The sequence below is a fragment of the Lutra lutra genome, chromosome 6 (assembly GCF_902655055.1).
Source record: "Lutra lutra chromosome 6, mLutLut1.2, whole genome shotgun sequence".
Lineage (NCBI taxonomy): Eukaryota > Metazoa > Chordata > Mammalia > Carnivora > Mustelidae > Lutra > Lutra lutra.
Window position 1 is genome coordinate 146342033 of NC_062283.1, and position 22209 is coordinate 146364241.

A 22209-nucleotide genomic window follows, 5' to 3' on the forward strand; every position below is an offset into this window, starting at 1 on the left:
AGCTAAAGTAAATTTTGTCTGATTTTGAGTCAGGTAGTTGATTTATTGCACAACTTCTTCTTGTTAGTTTGGATCTGAACTGTAGCCATAAAAGGTAAAACCAGAAGAGAATTGTCTTTCATGCCATAACTAGTTTTTATATAACATAAAGTTAAAAACAGTCCTTTGGCTTTTCAGCATTCTGGTGTGATTGGAAGGGTTACTATCATATATTCAACATAATTCTTGAGCAGTTACTTATGAGAGTTGATATTCTTAAATTGTAGAATATTTAAGTATTTTGATGATGGTCAGTCTTGTGGCAGCTTCAGGGCGGATTGAACCAGAACAAGGTGGTATTTAGTGGTTTGTGCCCTGGCTTCTATTCAACTTAACATAGTTTGACTTTAGTATTTTTGGCTGATGAAAATATGTCTTCTAGATTGTGGTAGTTTTGATTAAAAGTGGCTTTAATGTGAAACTAGGGAGAAGTTTAATTATTGGCAGATCAGTGACAGTGACAAATTGTTTTTCTTCCTTTCTAGTTATACATGGGAAGCTGTTGATACCAAAAATAACATGATTTATAAGATCAGCATCTGTGGAAACGTGGATGTTGCCCACTGTGGGCCATCAAGTGCCATTTGTATGTACGACTTGAAGACAAGCACCTATCATTCTGTGGGTAAGTAGAACTACTCTTAAATTACTGGATGTATAGGATCCCAATTTTGCAAAAATGACTATAGCTATCGACACATAAGCTTATATATGCTTATATTATGTAATATGTTTTCTGTTTTATCATGTGTTAAAAGTAAGAATTTACATGTGTCCAGAGTGAGATCAGATTAGGTTATTTCCATCTAGCACAGTAACAATCATGAAGAATCATGAAGAGTCATGCACATTTGTATTTATTGATACAGAAGGCTGTTTCCTAGATGGCTCTGCCTTCTCTTGTTTTTCTCAAACCCAGTCTTTACTTTTCTCCCTCCTTCAGGCTCATTTCTTCTAGTGCCCAGCCCCTTCACCCCTTCTGTGTCTGCTTTCCTCGTGCTTCTTTGAGTCTCAGGCTGTTACTGTTTATGTGCCATCAAAGGTGGTCATTGGTTTTAGGCTTATAGTAAAAATTTACCAGTCCTAAGGACTGCCAGTCCAGGAGACAAAAGTGCAAACTTTCCTTTTTTAGGGCTCATTTCATTTCCCCAAATGCCCTCCTTTTGGGTTAGGATCCCTGTGTTCTGGTGAGGAGGATGGGTTCAGGTTGGCGGACAGTCGCAGCCCTACCGAGTCACATGGAGCAGGAGAGGGGGAGATGACTAACAGAAGAGGCGGAGGGCTGACCTACAGGTGTTTCCCTGGGTTTGGTGGCATGAATGTCCGCAGTGACCTTGGACCAGGGCAGTTTGAACGGTGAGATGTGATGGTGAAGGACAGTCATGAGGTGAAGACCGTGTGTGACTGGGGCCAATGTGGTAGTGGGGAGAGTCTACTTGCCAGGTTTTTGGAGTTTGGGAGGGTCAACTTGCTGTGGTAGCTCTGTTGTTTTGAATGAAAATTCCTGAACACGGCTAAAAAGGCTTTTTAGAAAGCAATGTTTGGATGGACAAGAGTAAGGTCTGTGTGGCCTGCTGGTGGAGGCAGCTTCTGTTGGTTCCTCTCTCTGCCAGCAAGGGCACTGTCTGGACTAGAAACACTGGTAAGAGGGAAGCGAGGCTCGGGGCAGAGATCTGAGAAAGCACCAGGTTCTGAACTCTTGGGCTGGACAAATTTTATTTTGTGACCTACTTAAAATCGTGCAATGAGGTGGCCAACTTCCTGCTGTTCTATTTTAAGGATTCGTGCAGGGAGGCCACAGGTGGGCCTGTTGGTCACTGTGACTGAGGTTTTCAGAAAGAGGAAAGGGAATCTTCGTCATGACTTTATTATAATATTTGACTATAGTATTTCTGGCTGATGAGAAGTGCAATGTAAGGGATGGATACTGGATGCAGATAAGCAAGTGTCACTGGCAGGATGATCTGTGAAGTTGGAGAGGCTAGACAGAATTTTAGAATGACCCACGGTGGGTTGGCTTTGAAAGCCCCGCAGGAGAGTTGATTTTTTTCTGAGATGTGAATAGTGGGTCCATTATAGATTCTTTGTGCCAGGAATGGGGGAGGTGATCTGCTAAAATGTGTTTTTAGGAAGCTGGGCCCAATGGAGTAGGAGGTTGGCTAAAGGGGAGAGGCCAGAAGTAACTAGCTGAGTTAAAAGTTAAGATACAGGTTGACTGTGAGGTGAACGAGCATTTTCCCATCTCCTTTGACTCCCAGACATGCGTGACGCAGATACTTTCACTCCTGAAGGGAGAGAATGGCCTGCTGGATGGATGGTGGGCCCTTTCTGCACTGCCCCTGTTCTTCTCCTCAGGAAAGCAGACTGGTTTGATTGAATGCGAATGCCCTTAAATTAGTACGCAGATAATCTGGAATCAGATCTGATTTTGCCAGTTTGTGTTGCGTAATAGAAATAACGGAATTTGTTATTATGAATTTGGTTTCATAACTAAATAATAACTAAATTTGTTGTGCATTTATGTGCCAGGCCTTATGTTTTTAAAGTAAAATATCTTGTTTAGTTCATTCAGAACTTTCTGAAGTAGGTGACTTCATTTTCCCTTTTTATAAATGGAGAAATGCAAGCCCAAAATGGATACAGGAGCTTGTCAGAGGTTGCAGGATTATGGATTCAAATGTTGACAGGTGGACTCCAGAGCCTGCGAACTTATTCTGGGCCGTGTTGCTTTGTGAGTCATGGGGTCACACTGGACAGTTGCAGAGCTAAAATGGGAACCATGATGGGAAATCCAAACTCCTGGCTGTGAGAGGACAACTGAGAAACTAACTTCTTATGAACTTGCTAGAAAGGAAAGAAAGTGAATTTTGAAAACAGCCACAAAAACTGGAGCTCCTAGTAGATCAGAGGAACAGAAAAGCTAGTATAGCGGTAGATTGAAAATAAACGAGAACGTCAGTATAACCACAAGTTGGGGTGTAGTTTAGCTATTTGTCCATTAGGAAACCGCTTTAGACCTTTCCTTATATCCTATAACAGAATTTTCAGATCAGTTAAAATTAAAATGACAATAGAACATTGGGAAGAAACCTAGCAAAATAGAAATATAATCTAGGAGAGGTAGGAGCTTCTTTTAATACATGATAAGACAGACAGACAACCCAAGGAAAAATGGCAAAGTCTGAAGACAGGCAGTTCACAAAAGAGGAATCCCAGATAGTCAGTACAACTTCATTAGTAGCCAGGTATAAATGCAAATCAAAGCAATAATGAAATCTCCTTTTTCTTGTATCAAATTGGCAGAAGTTTAAATGGTTGAATTGTAGAGCATTGGCAGGGAGCCTAGAAACAGGCACATGCCTGTATTGCTACGGGGAAGATGGTTGTAACTCTTTTGGGAAGATAATTGTTGATGTGTGTTTTATGATACCCACAAAGGCTGCTTTTGTACTTAGAAATGAATATTAAGACCTCAGCTTTGGTTTAAACAATATTACATTATTTTTGATTAAAAAATCATATATTAGTTCTTCCTTAGGCAAATGATATTGTTCCATATATAAATCTGGCAGAGTTTAGCAGTCATTTTTATGGGACCCGTGAACAGCATTTGCAACCTTGTTGAATTGTCTTTGCCCCAATTTAAAATTTCTATGTTTTTACATTTTACCTATTTGATTTCCTTTTAAAGTACTTAATGTGTCTGATCTGATAATTAGAACTTTAGTACTAATAATTATAAATTCAGTAGTTTAAATTTGTAAATACAATTAGTCTGAAATTCTCTTAGATATTCTAATACTGTGTCACAAGTCTCAGTCAGTTGGTCAGTTATAAGCTGTGGATCAATTGGAGTCATGACACTGAACTTTGCCAGTATGAAAAAATACGGAATACAGTCACATTTCTCATGCCATCCCAAATGTTAATTCTTTGGTCTTAATTTAATTAATCTTTCTGAGGGTTAGAAGCTATACATCTACTTCAGGAAGCCTGTTACCAGCCCACAGAACTGAGGTGTAACATACCCACCAGGAAAGAATGTTAATTGTGGTTTACTTACCGCCAAAGCCTGGGATTCTGACCGGCTTCTTGTTGATGACCTGGGCAGGACACAGGGAATCCCGTTGTGGTTGCTGCATCAGGTGCCTTCATTTACTCTAAGGAGGCTGGCCCTTTACTTCAGATGACATTTGTATTGTTCATATTTTGTGTGCACTCAGAGAACTCTGGAGCAGCCATCCAGGTTGATTGCTGGATTGAATTCTGCATCTCTGACTCTTAAGATGTAAAAATCTCTTTTCCTCTTAAGCCCCGTATTCTTTCATTTTCTTAAAACTGTATAATCCTTTTGTCTATTTAAGATGATACTCTGGTTCAGTTTTAGATATAACTCATGTTTTTGTCTTATTTATGGCCTCTCCTGATAGTCCGACAATAGCTGTTAAATTTTAAAGCCTATATTCCCATTACCTACTTTTGTAAATTCTACCAGTAGAGAAATTAGCACTGTACATAGATTTTGGTACAAGAATTTTTTTTTTTTTTTTTTTTTTTTGTAGCATTGGTAACTGTGGCAGATATGCTGGCACAACCTAGCTGTATGGGGCTGGTTTGGTAAATTGTAACATATTTTATTCTGATTTACTTGATTAAGTCATATCTTAAAAGAGATATGTATAAATTATATTTTGAAACAGCCAACACTGAATATCCATTTATTTATTTATAACAAATACTTGAATGAATCAGTCACTAGAACAGACAAAAATCCCTTTTCTTGGGGAGCTTACATACCAATGGAGTAGGGGCTAGACAAACAAGCAGTGGCTAGGTGGTGCGCTAGAACGTGATGAGTGCTGTAAAAAAGAAAAGGAAGGCGAGTCAGGGGTGCTGGAGGTCTCAGGAGGGTGTGTTCAAGAATATTAAATGGGAGTAAGTATCGCTGAGAAAGTGACATTTAAGCAAAGACTTAGAGCTGAAGGAGTGAGTCAGGTGGCTCAGGGATCAGCCAGTGCAGGGGACAAGGGGGAGTATCTGAACGGGGAGGGTAATTGGTGGTAGCAAGAATAGAAATCTCTTAAAGAGTTTTGATATAAAGAGGAGCAGAAAAACGAGGCAGCAGCTGGGGGGGCGGGAAATTGGGTAGAGAGGATTCTTTCTTCATTTGGTGAAAGAACATGTGAATAGTACACGTTGAAGGACACGACACAATAAAGAAGGGAAAGGAAAGTGGGTAACTGGGGAAGCCTTGCCGGAGCACATTGGTGACTAGCACGGGGAGGGCTGTCTGCCTGCCTGACAGGCTCTAAGCGGTGTGTTGGGGAGGCTGGGTGGCCGCGCGGTGGGCCCTGCTGCCGCCTGTGAAGTCGGGATAGTCAGGGCTTGCGGCCTCAGCGAGGTCGAGTTGCGAGCTCGGCTGGGCTCGGCCGGGGACGGCGAGGGTTGCAGGCGAGGCCTGGTAGGCCTGGAGCGCGGCCTGGTCTGGCGGGCTCGGGTGAGCGCGGCCTCACGCGTAGGGTCTGCAGGACCCGGCGCGGCCTGGCTTGTAGAGCGTGGCCTGGTCTGGCGGGTACGGGCGAGTGAGGCCTGGTGGGCCTGGCGCGCAGGGTCTGCAGGACCCGGCGCGGCCTGGCCTGTGGAGCGTGGCCTGGTCTGGCGGGTACAGGCGAGCGCGGCCTGGCGGGCCCCCTGGCGCGCAGGGTCGGGAGGACAGGGCGCGGCCTGGCCTGTAGAGCGTGGCCTGGTCTGGCGGGTCCGGGTGAGTGCGGCCTGGTCTGGCGGGCCCGGGCGAGCGCGGCCTGGAGGGCCCGGCCTGGAGAGCGCTGTCTGGCGGACCCAGCGCGTAGTCTGGCGGTCCCGGCGCGGTCTGGCGGACCTGGCCTGGAGACCGAGGTCTGGCAGACTCGCCACGACCTGGCGGGCCCGGCAAGCGCGGTTTGGTCTGGCGGGCCCAGGCGAGCGCGGCCTGGTCTGGCGGGCCCGGCCTGGAGACCGTGGTCTGGAGGGCCTGGAGGGCCTGGCGGGCCTGGCGGGCCTGGCGCGCGCAGCCTGGTCTGGAGGACCCGGCCGGGAGAGCGCGGCCTGGAGGACCCGGCGTGGTCTAGTCTGGTGGGGCCTCGCCAGTGCTGTCTGGTCTGGTGGGCCCTGGCGAGCTCGGCCTGGTCTGGCGGACCTGGCCTGGAGAGCGCGGTCTGGAGGACCTGGCGCTGTCTGGCGGGCCCTGGTGAGCGTGGCCTGGCGGGCCTGGTACGCAGGGTCTGTAGGACCCGGCGCGGCCTGGCCTGGAGAGCTCGGCCTGGTCTGGCGGACCCGGCTTGGAGAGCGCCGTCTGGTGGGCCTGGCGCGCGTGGCCTGGTTTGGAGGACCCGGCCTGGAGACCGTGGTCTGGAGGACCTGGCGCGCGCGGCCCGGCGCGGTCCGGAGGACCCGGCGCGATCTGGCGGGCCCGGCGAGCGCGGCCTGGTCTGGAGGGCCCAGCGAGCGCGGCCTGGTCTGGCGGACCCGGCTTGGAGAGCGCGGTCTGGAGGACCTGGCGCGTGCTGTCTGGCGGGCCTGGCGCGGTCCGGCGGGCCCAGCGCGCGGTCTGGAGGGCCCAGCGCGCGGTCTGGCAGGCCCAGCGCGGTCTGGCGGACCCGGCCTGGAGAGCGCGGTCTGGAGGACCCGGCGCGGCCTGGCGGGCCTGGGCGAGCGCGGCCTGGTCTGGCGGGCCCGGCCTGGAGACCGCGGTCTGGCGGGCCTGGCGCGCGCAGCCTGGTCTGGAGGACCCGGCCTGGAGAGCGCGGCCTGGAGGACCCTGCGCGGTCTGGTCTGGTGGGGCCCCGCCAGTGCGGTCTGGTCTGGCGGACCCGGCCTGGAGAGCGTGGTCTGGCGGGCCCGGCGCGCGGTCTGGAGGACCCGGCGCGGTCTGGCGGGCCCGGCGAGCGCGGCCCAGCCCATTTGGCGCCGTCCTCGGGAGCTGGCCGTGGGCCTGGCGTGCTGGCCGCGGCCCCGCAGTCCTCACCCGGCCCTCGTCCGGGGAGGACGGCCAGGCTGGCCGGTTGCCGCGGTTGTCTGCCGCGGTTCGCTGCGGCCTCTCCCCGAGTGCCCCGGTTGGCAGCCGGTCCCGGCCACCGGGCGGAGCGGGCAGAGGAAGAAGGCGAGATGGACAGGCGGGTGCGATGCTGATGGGGGCCTGGCGCTTAGGGATGCCGGTGCCCCGTGCCGCGGCGGCAAAGGTTGGCTGGATCCCTCCCAGCCCGAGGCCAGGACCCTCTGCGTTTCCTTTTCAGGGCGGGCCCAGCTGTTACGAGGAGCCCCCAGGAGCTCTGGGCACAGGGCCGGAAGGGGCTGCTGTGTGGGGGGACGGGAGGCGTGGGGGAGGGTCTTTAAGGTGGGGGGGACCGTGGCCTGTGAGCGCCCCCTTCTGGCCGCGGCTTGTGCAGCTTGCTGCAGTCCTCGCCCGCCCTCCGTGTCTCCCGGAGCGCAGCACTGCAGGGGCGCGTCGAAGCCCCGCCCCGTCTCGCGGTGCTAGACACGCCTACCATGGGCGGGGCTACGGGTGCTGTCCGTGGGGCGCTGTCCTTGGTCCCGGAGACAGCAGGGATTCTGTGCTCTCGGCAGAGAAGAAGGATTTTCGGGAAGATCTCGGGAGTTTTAGGGGAGAGAGCGATTCAGGCAGACCTTTGCACAAAAGGCAGGCGGGCAGTGGGGAGAAAGAACCAGTGGACTGTGAGACTGGTCTGTGGGGGCAGCTCTGGAACCCATTACCCCCTCTCCACTGGTATCTTAATTTTGATCCTTCCCCTTTTCTTCCTCCTTTATTTCTTTTTTTGAAAGAAGATCTCGGGTATTTGTATCAGATTGGACCAGTTATAATCCCGAGTTCATGATACAGTCATAACTGATCTGTGGACTAACCTTCTATTTTTTTGTTTTTTTAAATTAAGATTATTTATTTATTTGAGAGAGAGAAAGAACACGAAAATGAGGAGAAGAGGGCGGGAGGGTCAGAGGGAGAAGCAGACTCCCTGCTGAGCAGGGAGCCTGATGCAGGACTGGATCCTGTGACTCAAGGATCATGACCCGACCCTAAGGCAGTTGCTTAATCAACTGAGCCACCCAGGCACCCTTTTCTTGTTCTTTAATTAGTTGTTTTGGATAATGTGACTACTAATTAATAATGTGATTACTAACAAAATCTAGTAACCCGAGAATAATCACTATCTACGTGTTTTCTCCATCTTCTTGTCTCCCTTCAGTGGGAGTAATAATTAACCTGTATTTAAAATTTTCTTCCCTTTCTTTGTTTCTTTCTCTTGCTGTGTCTTATCTCTTTCTCAGGAGTCTCTGCGTGTGTGTGTGTGAGAGAGAGAGATATTTTTATCTTTCTAGAAAGTGTATATCATACTATGTGTGATTTTCTGGGACTTAAAGTGGTAACAACAATATTATGTTGCTAAAGATCAACCAACTCGTTATCTTTTACTGTAGTTGTTCCAGCCAACTTTTACATAAATATTGTGTGGCTCTCCCAAAGGTAAGTTATCCACTGTTCTACTGATGGGCGTTTTGGTTGTTTCCAGGTTTTTGCTCATGTTTCACGTGTTTCACGTGCATTGTTTTCTGTTGTGTAGATACCTAAGAGTTCAATACGTAGCTCATGGGGTACATGAATGTTCAATTTTAGGACCTAATGCCATGCTGAAGCAACAAAGGAGAGCTAGACCACTCTCCTCCAACACTTGGTATTTAACTTTTGTGAATGGTTGGGATTGGTATGCCATGTGGTTTCAGTATGTAATTCCTTGGTTACCAGTGGTGTTGAACATTTCTCTTCATATACTTACTGACATATTTTTCTTCCTTTTGATTGATCCCATCCATTTTATATTGGGTTATCTAGTGCATGTGACGTGTTCTTTCTCTAGAAGCCTTAAAATTTTCTCTTTGCCTTTAATATTAAAATTTACCAAGACATGACTAGGTGTGGGTTTTCCCCCATCTCTTCCTTTTGTGTGTTCTTTCAGTTAGAGGTTATTTTGTTTCACTTTCTAGGATTATAAAAGAAAAGTTTTTTATTCTTTTCCCGTGTGTGAGAATATATATTCTCGATGCCACTTCTTTGCCAGCTTTGTCTATCTTCCAGTTTATAAGTGGTTTGTTTTCATTAAGCTATATTTTGATGAAAGTAAACTTTTAAACTTAAGAAGTCAAATATATTAGTATTTCAGAGTTAATGCTCTGAGTCTTAAATACTTTTCTACATAAGGATCTAAAAGATATCTATATTTTGTACTAAAAGTTCTGAAGTTTGATGTTTATGTCTTTATTTTAGAGTTGATTTTTGTATACAGTGGTAGGCAGGGATCCAGTTTTTATCTTCTTTCACATGTGGATTCTCATTTTGTTTAGTTCCCTTTATTGAATAGTCTCTTCTTTGCCCATTGACCTGTTATTCTGTCTTACATCAAGGTTTGATTTGTACGTATCTCTCTGCGCTCTCTGTTATAATCTGCTTGTGAGTTTATCTGTTCCTATACCAATTTATTACTATATTGGTATGGTATAGATGTTTTATCCCAGATGATTGCGGTGACAGACCTGGCAAACTGAGATGTAATCACCCTACTTGTGGGCCATTCTAAAGAATTTTTATTTTATAACAGGTGTGATGGGAAATTATTGAAGAACTTGAGCAGTTGAGTTATATATTCTGATTTATGTTTTCTAAGATCACACTGGTCGAGGTAGATGGGGAAAGGGGGAATGGTGAGGGACAAGAGTGGAGGCAAGGGGACTAGTCTTACACTATTGCCAGAGTATAGGTGAGAGATGGTAGTGGTTTTAGTAGCAGCGGTAGTAGAGGTGGTGAGATGTGGGTGGATTTGAGATGGAGGCAAAACCATTAGAACTTTCTGATTTATTGAATGTGGTAGATAAGAGAAAGATAAGACTCTAACGTGTTTGGGGCTTGTCCAGTAGCTTGGTGGATGGAAATGCCATTCTTCAGATGGAAAATTCTGGGGAAGGGGCAGTTTGTAAGTTTATGAGCCTTCAGATGAATTATAGTACCACTTTTAATTTGCTTATGCTTGGAAATAACTTTATGGTTATAAATGTTTTATAGTTCATGTCCTTTCCTTTCCAAATAGGTGATTCTTCTTCAAAAACTGTAACCAGATCTCTTCTGGAATTCAACACAACAGAGAGCTGCAAGCAAAGCCCAAATCACAGAATCCAGAGTAGCATTACCTTCTTATGTGGGAAAACCTTGGTGAGTCCACCCAGAGTCACTTTATAATGTTCCGTTTGTTAAAAATGTTTGCCTGTTAGGCATTCTTGCTATAGTGTTTTTCTGGGAAGAATAAGTGAGCAAAATTAAAAAAACAAACAGAGCCATCAAACCACCAACCTAAACACCATCACCATTAAGAACCAAGATGTAAACAAACCGTAGCCTGTAAGTTACAATTTTTAAGTGAAACTTGACCTACATCCTGTATAAAACTACAATTCAAGGTGATTAGTGTGTTTAAACTCAAAACACTGTTGAGTGTTTATACTGTAGGCATACATTTTTTTCTTTCTAAGACTTCTTTACCTAGCATTTTATCTTGGTAGTTTTAGGGCATTGCCTTTATTATTTTTTTTAAAACTGTTTTTGTTTCCTCATTTATGTTAAATTGGGAAGACCAGCATCTGTCTAGGAGAAGTCTTGGCCAGGAGGTAATGGCCATCAATCACACCTTTTTTGAGTGTTACCGGCATTGCAAGGGGACATCATCATTTAAAGCCTGATGTTTGTTCTTACTCTTGCATTGCATTGAGTTGTTGGTTTTAATCTCTGGTATATAGAAAGGACCTTCCAGTAAATAATTGCTAGCTTTTAGGAGAAGCAATTTATATAGAGATCCTACGACTCTTCTCTAATCAGAGTAAGAACCCAAGCGTTTAGAAAAATAAGGTTGAGGAAGCTCATGTGGGCTGCCAGATTACTTTAAAGTATTGTTTTAGAATTTGGTGCTGTGATTGTTGCATCTTTAGGCCCATAATGTCTCCTCTGAAGAACTTTAAAAATAGAACTTAACATTGTTAATTTGGGACCAGCCTGTCAGATGCACTCTTGTCTATGTTGGAACCTTAGAAAAAAGATCTCTTTGCAGTGGTATGAAATATGGAGGTCTGTGTTACAGAATAGGCCAGCTGCTGCTTTAATTTTAACTGATTTCCTTCAGGAGTCCTGTGTTCATCACACGAGAACCAGAATTGCGAAGAACTCCCTAGATTTGCACATGGGAGTGTAGAGGTGAATTTGGTGTCACGTATCACCCAGCAGTGCTGTGGTTGACCATTTTGGAGTCGACCCTGGTTGCAGTCTGTGTGGAGGGGCTGCCCTTGAGTGTGGGGGTGTCTAAAGTGAGGCTGGTGTGTGAACTCGGTCGGGTCCAGATGGGCCTCCGTCCTCAGCTTACAGGAAGTATGAGGTCACATTTTCTGGCTTTGATTTTGTTGGCATTTGGTTAAGAGAACATTTGGAGTCTGAGAGTGGAAGGGCTCTGAGGACTACATCCCAGGAGTTACTGTGCTTGCATAGTTGGGGCAGTAGAACAGTTTTGGACCAGTTATACCAAAATTCCAGCATGATTTCACGAAGCTTTTGTCTCATAATTTCTGGGTTTGGGAACTTCTTGATGACCTTGATTAACTAAAACAGTTGTGTCCTCCTTCCTCCCCCTCCTTGCTGCTTTAAAAATTTTCATTAGCTTTTACTGTTTCTAACTTTAAGGGGGGAGGAAAAAAAACCCTTACAATATGCAGTATGGTAACTTATTTTTACTTTTTTTTAAAAATAGGGAACTCCTGAATTTGTAACTGCAACAGATTGTGTGCATTACTTCGAGTGGAGGACTACTGCTGCCTGCAAGAAAGAGACATTTAAAGCTAATAAAGAGGTAACAAGGGGACTCAAGGTCAGGTGCTTACTACTGAGGACATTCTGGGACCTTTAAGATTTGAAACACTGGCACAAACCTTTTGGGGTAAAATCTTTTTTAGCTTTCAAATTCCATTTGAGTAGAGGGACCACATGATTTAATTGTTAAAATGATGCTGGGTGGTTTTTATTTTTAGGACAGGGCATTTAAAATATCTTAGGATATGATTAGAAGTAGACTGGCTCACCGTCTACCATCTCAGTTTAGTTAGTTAGTTAGTTAGTTCTTGGTTTCTGGTGCCGTGCAGCTCAGTGACTGCCAGGGATGAGCTTGTGTTTAGATTAGACACTCTCTCTCCCCGCGCCCAGCCTTGGGATGCCTCCTGGATGCTGTGAGTTCAGGCCAGGTGGCCCTAGCCAGTCGGTTCTTTGCTGGTGTCCGTCAGAGACTGGATGGCTGCTGTCGTTCCTTCCACTCTTTCTCTGGTGTTCGGTCAAGTCGTCCTTGGTGATTCCTGCAGTGTCCTCTCCCCGAGCCCAGAGCCTGAAGTTGGCTTGCTGTGTGGCCCTTCCCCCTGCCATGTCTCCCCTCCTCCCCCTGCAGGTCTGGAGGTGGTTTTCTGTGCTTCCTGAGGCGACAGGCTTCACGGGTTGATTATTCTCATGTCTCCCCATTAAGTTTTATGTTCTGAAGGATTGAGTTCAAAGACTCTCTTAGGATCTAGGATCGGAAGATGGGAGCAATCAGTTATTTTCACTGATGGCCCAGTACAGTGTCATTCAAGAAGGGCAGAAAGAGAGGAGTTTGTTTTTAAAGAAATAAAGCCACATGAAGCTGTAAATAATAAATGATCAGATACAGAACTGCAAGAGGCAGAATGTTGCCTCCTGGAAGAGAGCATGAGGGACACTGAGTGAGAAAGAAGTCTCAAGTGTGGAAAGACTGAAGGCCTAATACAACGACACTGACCTTGATGTGACAGTGTCAGATTTAAACCTTGAATTTTAATGCTTTGGTTACCCTGTGTGTCGATGTACCGTTAGTGGCAGGAAAAGCATGTGAGAGCCACAGAGAGACACTGCCTCCTGCTCTCCTGTGGGGCCTCAGACCTCTCCGGGTCCCACAGATGTCCTCCTGGGCTCTGGATCTCTAGCTCAGCAGCGAGACCCGTTTTTTCCTGTTTTGACTGTTGTCTTGCCTGGCTTTTTGGAACTGTTATACCTGGTGAAAAATTACTTTGCAAAATAAATACATAAATGCTACTTGTTTTCTATTTTCTTTGCGTTGGAGGTCAGAAGTCATAGACTACAGCCCCTGGGCCAAAGCCTGGCCCTGGCCCGTGTTTGCACAGCGCCAGAAGGAAGAACAGTTTTTACATTTGTACAGGATTGTGAAAAAAGCAAAGAAGAACAAGAGAGACCTGTGTGACTCAGAGCCTAAGCTATTTACTTTGTTGCCCTTTATAGGAAAGTAATGGGGGTGGGGTGGGGAGGGCTTGCTCTAAATCAGTTTTTGATGTATGAGGGGAGGAGTATAGTCCGTGTTTTTTCTCCAAACAGTGACATTTAATTTCTCTTAGAAGCCGATCTACAGATGGACGAGAAGGGTGCAGTGTGTCCTCAGTGATCCTGTCTTAGGTCTGGTTGGCAGCCCGGGCCTTATTCATTCAGTTTTCATTTGTGGAGGGCCTGTCGTGGGCCAAGAAGCAGGAATTTCACTAAATTTTGAAAGGCTTCTTGCTCTTAGAGAGCCCATAGAGGGAGGGTATGGAGGGCAGGTCCTTGCTCATGGCCTGGATTTGCTGTGCCTCAGGTACAGGTCAACGGAGGCGGAATGGACAGAGGTGCATGGTGGCTGCTGAGAGGCCGGGCCTCGCTGTGGCAACTCCTGGTGGAGCCGGTTTCCTCTTCTCTGTCTTCAGTGGGTTTGATTACAGCTTTATACCTTACAGGAGATGGTATTGCTTCAAAAACTGTAGTAAATATTTTATGCAAAACAAACAAAAACAACACAAAAAACCCAAGACCAATCCAGATGTGGTTCGTGTCACTGGAGTCTTGATTTCTGTATCTCGTTTCGGTTGTCAGTGGCTTTGTCGGAGTTAAAACAGTTGGGGGGCAAAGCTCATGGTAGTTGCAGATGGTCTAATGCTTGTTGAGTGGATTCTGGTAGGGCTTTTTTAAGATAGTAATTTCTTTAAAATAGTTTGGATGTACATCCCCTTCCCATCGCACTCTGAGGAGCGCAGAGAACTCAGGCCTGGGGTGATTGTGTTCTTAGCAGAGCTCCACGAGTGCAGTTCATATACGTCTGGCGCTAACAAGGTTGATTCACTGTGTGGTGTGAGAGGCTGGCCAACAACCTCCTTCCCCCGCGGCTACATTCCTGCTCTTATGAATGTCTCCATTGCTTTACTCCGTGGAGCAGGAAGTGGGGAGGACTTTCCCCAGGAGCCTTGACTGTTTTTCCGTTGCACGCTCCAATTCTGTGGGGTGCTGTGTTAGGCGTGTCTTCTAGTCCTTCCTGGAGGAGAGAGCCGGCCAGAAGTTGCTGAAACTGCCCTGAGCCAGGCGTCTGCAGACCTCACTTACTGGAATCTCTCAAGTCTTTGGGTGAAGCTGAGCTGGTGGAGAACTACAAGCTCTTTCAGACGTGGCCCCGGCTCTCCTCCGCGCCGGCTGCCGGCTTGCTCCCTGCTCTCAGATGCCTTCAGCTTGTAGCTAGGGAGTCGCTCCTTGTCTGCAGGTTCCCTCCCCCGCCACAGGTCGGGTCGCTCCCTGCTGGAGTTACTGTCTCCGCGTTGCCTTGCTGGAGGATGACAGGCTTTCCATTTGCAGGATGCTGGATGCCCTGGTCCCTCTTACTGGAGCCTTGTCACAGTCCACAGGAATACTTTTGGTTTTGGTTGCTTTTCTGCAGGGTCCAGTGTGAGGCTTGGCGTCTGGCCTTCTGACCTTGCTGGCTTCGTGTGCCAGCACACCCCTCCCACCCCACCCCTCTAGCCCCCTCAGTCGTCGGCGGGACCACTGATTCCCCCGTGGACACGGGGAGAGTTTGCTTTAGGGGTCCCGTTGAAAGGAGTTCATGTGTTCCCTGAGGCTGTGAGGAGCTGCCCTTGACTCATTCCATATGAGCCCTGAAATCTCTGAGAACTGCACTGGGGAAAATGGTTAGTGGGTCAGAGCAGTCCTGCAAGTTTGATCATCTTTCCAAGAAAACTTGTTAGCTGAACAGTAAGCGGTTAACTTTTGTTATACAGATCTACCTGCCTGAGACTGGGGTGGGGGTGGGGGGGCTCCGTCTAAGAGACTGAATGCGTATCACCTTTGCACCATTGTAAAGCTGAGGTCAGGGACCACGTGTTGATCAGGGATTCAGTTTGAAGGCAGAACTGACAGGACTTGCTGATGGTTTTGGATGTAGAATGTCGGGGTCTGGGATGATCTTAAGGTTTCAGCTTGAGCAGCTAGCTGAATGCTGAGATAGAGAACGCTGGAGTAAGAGCAGGTTTGGGGGAGAAATAGAATCATTTCTTCCCTTTTTTTTTAACTTTATTTTTTATTTTTTAAATTTTTTATTTTTTATTCAACTTAGTTAAAATATAGTATATTCTTAGTTTAAGGGATAGAATTTTTTCTTTTTTATTCAATTTAGTTAACATAAGGTATTATTAGTTTCAGGGGTAGAATCTCTTGTTTTTTTATTTAACTTAGTTAATGTAAAATGTATTATTAGTTTCAGGGGTAGAATTTAATGATTCATCAGTGGCATATTAACACCTAGTGCTCATTTTTAAATGCTAAATTTGAGATGCTTTTGGGTATCTAAGTGATAATGGGAGGTAACAGTAACAAGTAACACTTAATATGGGCTTGACAGGAACTGTACCAAGAACTTTACATACATTAACTCATTCTGTCCTTACAGCAGCCCTCCGAGCTAATGACTGTTGTTATTTCCAGTTGATGCATGGGGAACGGAGGCACAGAGGTTAGACTGGCTTACGGTTGTCCTAAGTGTCAGCAACCAGAGCTTGGACTTAAGCATTCTGTCTCCAGAGTCTGCTGATGAACAAGATCTGCTGTGTGTTGCTAGAAAGTCTGGAGTTGGGCAGGAGGTGACCAGGGGAAAGAGTGTAGACAGGGAAGTGACCAGAGAAGTCAGGTGTGGAGTACCTCTGCATTAAGAGATAGAAGGAAGATGAAGAATGTTTCCAGGAGGCTGAGAAGGAGCATCCAGCAGGTGGAGGGAAACCAGGAGCCTCTGGGGGGCTAGGGAGCAAAGGGAAGAATGGCAGTCAGGTAGTAGGGAAGGGCCAGTGACACTCAAGGCTGAGAAAGCACATCATGTCTACAGCATGCGGTCTGTGGTGACTGGGTGGGAGTGGTTTTGGCAGGGTGGTGATAGCAACCTCCCATCCCATGTTCATGCCGAGTGGAAGGGGAGTAAGGGGACTGGATGAGGATGGACCAATCAGGTAATTTCATTGTGAATTGCAGAGCTCCAGGATGAGGGCTGAGGGCAGGGTAGGGGCAGAGAGGTCATCTGTAAGCTGGCAGATACCATAGCATGCTGATGGAGATGGGGGAGTCAGGAGGGAAAAACATGGTGCTAAATGCAGAGCATCTGAAGCACTTGCTGACCTTTGCTTTGTTTCTTTTGTCTCCGGGGGACCCCACGGCGTGATAGACTGTAAGCGGTAGGGACCAGTGTCCCGTGACATTGGTCAGATGCTCTGCTGAGCTGGTACCCCAAAGAAGGCGGTGTCCAGGATTCACCTTTTCTCTTCCTCTCTTCTAGGTGCCGTGCTATGCATTTGATGGAGAGCTCAAGAAGCATGACTTAAATCCTCTGATCAAGATTAGCGGGGGTTACTTGGTGGACGACTCGGACCCAGACACTTCGCTGTTCATTAATGTTTGTAGAGACATAGGTGGGTTTGGGGGTGGTGGTGGTGAGGGATGTCTTAGAAGACTTCTCTGCCTTTGCCCTTCCACCATTATTCCTAGTTGGATATCCGTGTCACGGAGTCAGCCCTCTAAGGAGGCAGGAAGATGTTCTGTGTGCATAAGCCCCCCTGCACCCCCAGTAAGTTTTGGTTCTAATACAGGTTTTATCCAGACTGTTGGTTCATCTCAGTGGATTCTCTCTGCCAGACATTTTGAGTCCAGGATTCTTGGGTAACTGACTTCCAGCGAGATGGTGGGAGAATGAACGGGGTGGGTGTGCTGGAGGCCCCAGACCAGCTGCAGCAGGGTGAGTCAGCCTTCCTGTGGGGGGCCTGGGGAGGACAGCCTCTGGCCAGCTGGGCGTACCTACGTCTGTGGGCTTGGCGTTGCAGGCTGGGCGACAGGGAGAGAGGGATGGTCAAGTGACCTTGGGAACTGGGTTGTGATGCATATTTTGTCCTAAGCCAGCTTTGGCTTGGCTTTCTTCTTAGGTGCCAGAAGTGGTGTGGGAAGCTTGGGTGTCTTTGCTAAATTAACTGAAGGCTGTAACATGGTCTTTATCTAAATAGGACGTTAAGTTTGACTAAGGCTTTGTTTTGTCCACACTTTCTAGAACCTAGCTTTGTGTGTTTTTCAGGGAGTTGTTAGTCCCCTAGACCAAGACTTGTCTTTCTGCTAAGCCAGCAGCAGTTCTGTGACGAGTAAATTAGCAAATGAAAAGATCAGTTCTAGTGTTATCTTCATGTTCCTGTTTCTCACACTGTACGTGGGACTTTGGCCTTAGAAAAGTTTGGGAAAAAAATATTAAGAATAAACTCAGTAGGGGACGGTGTGGCTGAGTGGAAGGTATTTGAGTTTACGGTGAGTTGTACAAATACATTATGTACCATTTTGATTATTTCTATGTTTAGGGAAAAAAAAAAAACCTGTTGTTTTAAATGTGAGTATACCACATACGTGTTTCACTAAAAGTGACCAGTGATAATTTTAGGTTTTTTTGTGTGTCAGGGTTTTTACATCATTCTTTTGTTCTCCAAGGACAGCTTTTAATGTGCTTTTGGAAAAAGGCAGACGAACAAAGCCTGTGTCTTAAATGGGTCTGTAGCTCAAATTTGATTATAAAGCTGAAGAGTCTTGCAGATTATTGAATTCATTTTAGCTTAGAAAACATTTAGATTTTTGGTCTTTTACCATTTCAAGGATTTTCTGAATTCGGTGGCAATTTTTCTTATAAAAGTTTTTTTCTTCCTGATTATTGGCAGTTTGGGTTGAACTTCAGTGACTTTGACTCACAGTAACTTTGTAAATTTATAATTTAAAAGTTAAGAAAAGTGGATTTACCAGTTTCTGTCCAGACCTTCTCCCTCCCCAGGAAGTTGCCTGGGGCCACAAACCATGTTGATAGTGACCCTGAGACCCTCACGAGCAGTTGTGGGCTGGCTCTGTGTGTCCTCTCTACACACTTGGGGATCTTGCCTCCTCTTTGGCCTTAAGTAAACCAAGGGATCTGCTAATGCCACGGGGAGAAGAGGCACAACTGGTACTCGATGTGGACTCAGACCAGCCCCTGGTGGAGTAGCGCTGTACGGCCTTGATACCCTTTCCTTTTCATCAGCTGGTATGGCCTCCTGCCAGACTGGAGAAGATATGGCACCCCCCCGCCCCCGCGCCCCGACTGAGAAGGCTGGGCCATAGTTACTCCTTTGTGAGGGACATATTTTTTGAGGCCATATCATGTGCGAGAGGCCCTGAGTCCCAGCCCTGGATGGAGCTGCGGTCAGGTACAGTACCGGTCACAGGCCAGGGATGCAAGTAAGCCTGTGACTGTGTACAAGCAGAGTCACGGATTGTCTGACGTCTGGCTGTTGTTCTGGGCACATCTAGATGTTCTTTAATCCTCCCCCAGACCTTCGGGAATGCACCTGGCATTGGATAGTTGTGCTATTAGAGCAAAGTCACAGGGACGGCAAGGGATGTTTTTAAGGCCTGGTCCCAGAGCTGTATGTAGGTTCCTTCCATGAACCTTCTCATCTTCCCACCAGTCCACGGAGTGCCTACGTTTTCTAGTTTGCTTGTAGCTTGGACAAGGGGATAATGCTCAAGTAAGTGTGTCTTTAGGAAGGTGGGGGCAGTATGTACATTCCTTGAGTACAAAGTATGTGACGGTCCCTGTTTCTCATCACCTCTTCCTGCCAGGAGCAGACGGAGTCTCTTGCCTCTGCTTCCCAGTGGCCCTGCAGGGCAGGACGCATGCACTTCCTGCGTCTGGAGAGGTCCCCGGTGCGCCCAGAATCTCTCTTAAGCCTGACTTGTTTCTGGTTTCCAGATTTCTACTAACTTGTGTTACTTTGAGGACTTTCAGAACTTTTAGACTGAGGTACAGTCTGACAGCGTCACATGGGATGTCTTACAGACTCGCTGCGGGACCCCAGTCCGCAGCTGCGTGGCTGTCCCGCCGGCACGGCTGCCTGCCTGGTGAGAGGGGACCAGGCCTTCGACGTTGGCCAACCCAAGGAGGGACTGAAGCTGGTGAACAAGGACAGGTGGGTCAGCACTGGTGCGTGAGTTCCTGCAGATGCTTGTCTGGCCTGTCTGATGCCACCGCGTCTTGGATCATGCCGTAGATCCTGGGGCCTTGGTGGACTCCTTGCTGTGGCTTGTTCTAGCACAGAACTGGTGGTGTATCAGGCCAGTGCTTTGGTCCACAGAAGACTCTGGAGCATAACCTAAATTTAAAAATGTTTGGGAGGTTTCTATATATGTGTGTGTGTCTGTGTTAGTTTGCCAGGGCTGCCGTAACGAGGGGCCGTAGGCTGGCTTCCGCAGAAGAAACTTATTTCCTCTCCGTTCTGGAGGCTAGGAGTCCAAGGTGGTGGGAGGGCTGGTTTCTTCGGAGGCCTCTCTCCTTGCCTCGTACATGGCTGCCTTCTCCCTCTGTCCTCGCGGGGTCTGTTGGTCTATGTGTCTGTGTCCTGGTCTCTCCTGATAAGGACGCCAGTCCTGTCTGGTTAGCTCCACGTCCCCACCCCCCACGCTCCCTTGGCTGCATTTTTACTTCCTCTCCTCTGTATAAGCCTTGTCCTCGAACCCAGTCACATGCTGAGGTCCTGGAGATTAGGGCTGCAGAGTATGAATTGTAGGGGGACATGATTCAGCCCATTACGCTGTCCTGAGTGACAAGTGGGTGACTCCTCACAGGGGAGAGGGGACTTTGCAAAGCGTGGGCACTGAGAGCTCGAGCTAGTCTTCAGAGAAGAGGAAGGCCATCTATTTTCGGCGGGTCTGTGGCCGACGCACCAGGAGCGGCAGGCGCGTCCTGCCGGGAGACCCCCCGCGCACTCGGGCAGCTCGGGCTCTTCCTGGCTGTGGGAGGTCACGGTGGCCGGGGCTCTTGGCTGGCTTCAGGTTAGAGAGAGAAAGATCTTGGCTTCTACTTACAAAGTTATTGTTTAGAGAAGAAGCGGTCGTGCAGCCTCGTGGACAGAAACGCGCTCGGCCTGCTCCGCTGTGTTTATTTTGTTTTCTTCGATTGTTTATAGTGTTTTCTCGTTTGTCTTACTCGAGTAGCTTTTCTTAGTATTTAAATTTACACATTGGTCACTTTATTTATTTTTAAAAAGAAAATAGCACTCGTTGAAGTTTACTTGAAATCAGCTTTTTAAAAATGGAAATTGAAGGTATTTCGAACTGTGGCTTCCTTTATAGTTTAGTGTTCCTTCTGCTACCCTTGGCCCCCAAACGAGTGAGCGGGATGAACGCTCAGGACAACACGTCGATGTGAATGGAATTCATACTTCCATAACACTCTTTTCTCAACGTGTATCATCCAGGCTGGTCCTGAGTTACGTGAAAGAAGGGGCCGGGGAGCTGGACTTCTGCAACGGTCACAGCCCGGCGGTGACCATTACGTTTGTCTGCCCGTCGGAGCGCAGAGAGGTGAGTGGCTCGTCCGCGGAGGACTTCCTGGCAGCGTGCTCATGTGGGCTGTCTAGGTGAGCGCATCTGGGGCTGGTGTGGGGCACTGGGTCTGGGGCCGGAGAGGGGGAGCCAGAGACAGCCACGGCGGTGGAATTCCAGGAAGACATGCTTCGGAGGGGGGCGGGGAACTCCTGCCTGTGTGAGGGTCCCAGGGGGACGGCAGGCTGCTGCTTGTTTCTCCTTCCCAACCCGGAGGGGCCCCGTGTGTGTTGATGCCTGTGGTATTGCGTGTCTGTGGAGGATGGCCTTTTTTAAAAAATTTATTTGACAGCCAGAGATCACAAGTAGGCAGAGAGGCAGACAGAGAGAGAGGGGGACGCAGGCTCCCCGCTGAGCAGAGAGCCCGATGTGGGGCTCGACCCCAGGACCCTGAGATCATGACCTGAGCCGAAGGCAGAGGCTTAACCCACTGAGCCACCCAGGCGCCCCGAGGATGGCCTTTTGTTCTGGTTTGTGTGAGATGATTTTAAGGGATTCATGGAAAGATTTTGAAAATTTATATAGTAATGCTGATCTGAATGAACATTTGAAAAACCACATATATAATCTTAAACCTGTGACTTCCTAGCTAGTATTTGTTAGAATAAGCAAGGTGAAAATAGCTAATTGGTTTATAGAAACGTAGTAAGAAGTGAGTGGAGCACATGGTGTGCAGGCCTGGCCGAGCTTCTGCAGGCCAGTGGCCGGAGTTCGGGGGCTTCTCAGGTGGGAGAGTCCTGGCCGGAAGGAAGGTTGTTGTTTGAGGGTCTTGCTGTGAAGCGTTTCATCCCCTCTTCTCATACTCGCAGGCGGGTCCCTGACCCTGTCCTCTGGCTGTTCGCTCAGTTACAGCACACTTGTAAACTCCTTGAGGGTAGGGCCAGGGTCTGGCTGTCCTTGGGCCCGTGCCCGGCCGCGTTGCACGTGTCCGTTGCTGTTCGAGTGTTCTAGCAGGTGTGGGGTGCTGATGGAAGGGAGATAGCCCCCGGGAGGAAGGGCAGGGCTTTCCTCTCATTTATTTCTGTCTCCTCTTAATAGAACGAAGGAGGAGGAGTTGAATTCTTTGGCGAGGGAAGCGAGCTCCCCCTCCCCACAAACAAACATGGAATTTGGTCTGGTTTCGTGCTGGCAGCTGGCCCGTGCTGGCCCGTTTTGTGTGTGGGGGATGTGGAGACAAAAGTGTAGGCCAGGCCAGCTTTCCACTTCGTGTCCACAGACTTGCAGGGCCACGTGGCGTCCGCTCAGTAAAGACCTGACTGGCCCACAGACGACATGAGTTCTGAAGGTGAATGTTAGGGACGTTTGCGGACACGGTCCGTCTGCGCCTGCGGATGTGGGGTGAAGTTCTT

The 22209-nt window shown here is 47.9% G+C and overlaps 1 protein-coding gene across 1 annotated transcript in view; it reads left to right on the forward strand.

The window, feature by feature from the left end:
• The window catches only part of IGF2R (insulin like growth factor 2 receptor), a 96718-nt gene that overhangs the window by 18768 nt on the left and 55741 nt on the right, over nt 1-22209 (forward strand). The window contains exons 2-7 of the mRNA XM_047735205.1: nt 525-664; nt 10173-10294; nt 11874-11972; nt 16755-16887; nt 19317-19446; nt 20734-20839. Coding sequence (XP_047591161.1) covers nt 525-664; nt 10173-10294; nt 11874-11972; nt 16755-16887; nt 19317-19446; nt 20734-20839 — 730 coding nt within the window. The remainder of the gene's footprint in view (nt 1-524; nt 665-10172; nt 10295-11873; nt 11973-16754; nt 16888-19316; nt 19447-20733; nt 20840-22209) is intronic.